The 2500-nt window shown below is 44.2% G+C and overlaps 1 protein-coding gene across 2 annotated transcripts in view; it reads left to right on the forward strand.

Moving 5' to 3' along the window:
* Wdr53 (WD repeat domain 53) overlaps window positions 1-1945 on the forward strand; it is an 8478-nt gene extending 6533 nt beyond the window's left edge. For both annotated transcript variants that reach the window (XM_031363649.1, XM_031363650.1), the window contains exon 3: window positions 1321-1945. In XM_031363649.1, coding sequence (XP_031219509.1) covers window positions 1321-1917 — 597 coding nt within the window. In that variant the 3' untranslated portion in view covers window positions 1918-1945. The remainder of the gene's footprint in view (window positions 1-1320) is intronic.
* The last annotated feature ends 555 nt before the right edge of the window (window positions 1946-2500 follow it).

A 2500-nucleotide genomic window follows, 5' to 3' on the forward strand; every position in this document is an offset into this window, starting at 1 on the left:
GGAAAGCTGGGTTTAAAGCACACTGTATGGGAAAGCTGGGTTTAAAGCACACTGTATGGGAAAGCTGGTGGGGTTTAATTTTTTGGTTTCACAGGAGCAGATCTTGGAGTAATAGGAGAGTTATTAGGTAGCTTGAACTTTCCCATGGTGAACTGGCCTTTCTCCTGCAAGAGAAGATCTCATCACTGGAATCCAGTGCTTAGGACTTTGGGTGCTTTTTAGTCTTCATTCCATCCGTGCCCTCCTAACGACTGTTCCCTTTAAAAGGAATTTCATTTTATGTGTATGAGTGATTTGCCTGCATATATGTCTGTGCACTGCTTGAGTGCCCAGTACCTGTGGAGGCCAGAACTAGACATTGGATACCCTAGAGTGAGTTACAGACAGTTGCAAGCTACCATGTGGATGCTGAGATTTGAACCACAGTCCTCTGGAAAAGCAAACTGTGCTTAACTGCTAAGTCCTTTCTCAGCCCCTTGTTATTCCTTTTCAAAAATTATTACTATAAATGAACCACCTGGCTATAATCAGACTTCAGTCTCTGCCTCCAAAAGCCATGTTTTTCTGTAATATGAGGTATTCAAAGTGTTATCTATATTTGAAGTGGTGTTGGACTCCTTTAATCCCAGCTCCTGGCAGAAGCAGGCAGTTCTCTGTGAGTTCAAGACCAGCAAGAGCTACATAGCAAGTTACAGGATGACAACCAGAAATATGTAATAGAAAGATCCTAACTAAAAAACAACTACATACTACAACAACAACAAATCAGTATCATCCATAAGGTTGAAGGGCGTGGTGGTGGAACCAATAGATGTCCTATGTGCTGGGACACTCCCAAGATAATAAAGAATTCCCCAGGGCTGGAGAGATGGCTCAGCGGATGAGAGCACCGATTGCTCTTCCAGAGGTCCTGAGTTCAAATCCCAGCAACCACATGGTGGCTCACAACCACCCATAATGAGATCTGATGCCCTCTTCTGGTGCATCTGAAGACAGCTACAGTGTACTTATGTATAATAATAAACAAAATCTTAAAAAAGAAAAAAAGAGACCGGGCGGTGTGCGGTGATGGTGCACGCCTTTAATCCCAGCACTTGGGAGGCAGAGGCAGGCGGATTTCTGAGTTTGAGGCCAGCCTGGTCTACAGAGTGAGTTCCAGGACAGAGAAACCCTGTCTCGAAAAACCAAAAATAAATAAATAAATAAATATAAATAAAGTGTTGCAGGAACTGTGTCGTATTTTATTAGCAGCTCAGTAAGCTCTGTAGTTGAGCAATGTGTGTGGGACACTGTCTGACTATAATTTCACCTTATTTAAAGGTAATGCTGTGGAGTCTTCAAAAAGCCCGTCCTGTCTGGATTACAAATTTGCAGGAGGATGAAACAGAGGAAACGGAAGACCCCCAGACCCCTGGTCGGCTCCTAAACCCTGCACTAGCCCACTCTGTCTCGGTAGCATCCTGTGGCAATGTTTTTAGCTGCGGTGCAGAAGATGGTAAGGTGCGCATCTTCAGGGTGATGGGAGTCAAGTGTGAGCGAGAACTGGGATTTAAGGGTCACACTTTGGGGGTATCCCAGGTCTGCTTTGTGCCTGAGTCCCATCTGCTGCTTACTGGAGGGAATGATGGGAAGATAAGGTTGTGGGATGTGAGCAGTAAGATGGAGAAGCCACAGAAGAGTCCTGCAAAGCACACCCACAGGAAGAAAGCAAAGAGGGCGGCGTGCCCCACGCAGGGTGGGAACTCTAGAGCCCCGGGAGCAGAGGACGAGGGACATGCAAAGATTCTGCCGAAGCTCGATATTGAACACGGAGAAAAAGTGAACTGGCTTTTAAGTACAAAACTTAAAGGGAACAAAAGCGTATTAGTGGCTGATCAGACGAGTTGTGTGTCTGTGTATCCCCTAAATGAACTTTAGGTCCAATAAAATGCATTGCAAAAAGCGACAGTCTTTTTGGGTTTTTGTTTGTTTGTTTCCTTGCTTCCTTATTAAGACACTTGTATCGAGGCCATCGGCCATCTGGTCTACAAATCGAAGCCAGCCTGGTCTACAGAGTGAGTTCCAAGCCAGGGCTATACAGAGAAACCCTGTCTAGAAAAACAAACAAACAAACAAACAAACAAAAAACAAAAACAAAAGACACCTGTAGCCCAGGGTGGTCTAGAACTCACTATATAGCACAGGCTGGCCTCAAACTTGTGACAATCCTCCTGTCTCTGCCTCTGAATTCTCAGATTACAAGTATGAGCCCCATCCTTGCTCTGCTGACAGAACTTAATTTTATTTATTTATTTATTTTTAATTATTTATTTATTTTATGTATATGAGTACACTGTAGCTGTCTCAGACACACCAGAAGAGGGCAGCAGATCCCATTACAGATGGTTGAAAGCCACCATGTAGATGCTGGGAATTGAACTCAGGACCTCTGAAAGAGCAGTCAGTGCTATAACCACTAAGCCATCTCTCCAGCCCCAATTTTATTTTTTAATCTAAGAGA

Source organism: Mastomys coucha, unplaced genomic scaffold, assembly GCF_008632895.1.
Source record: "Mastomys coucha isolate ucsf_1 unplaced genomic scaffold, UCSF_Mcou_1 pScaffold12, whole genome shotgun sequence".
NCBI lineage: Eukaryota > Metazoa > Chordata > Mammalia > Rodentia > Muridae > Mastomys > Mastomys coucha.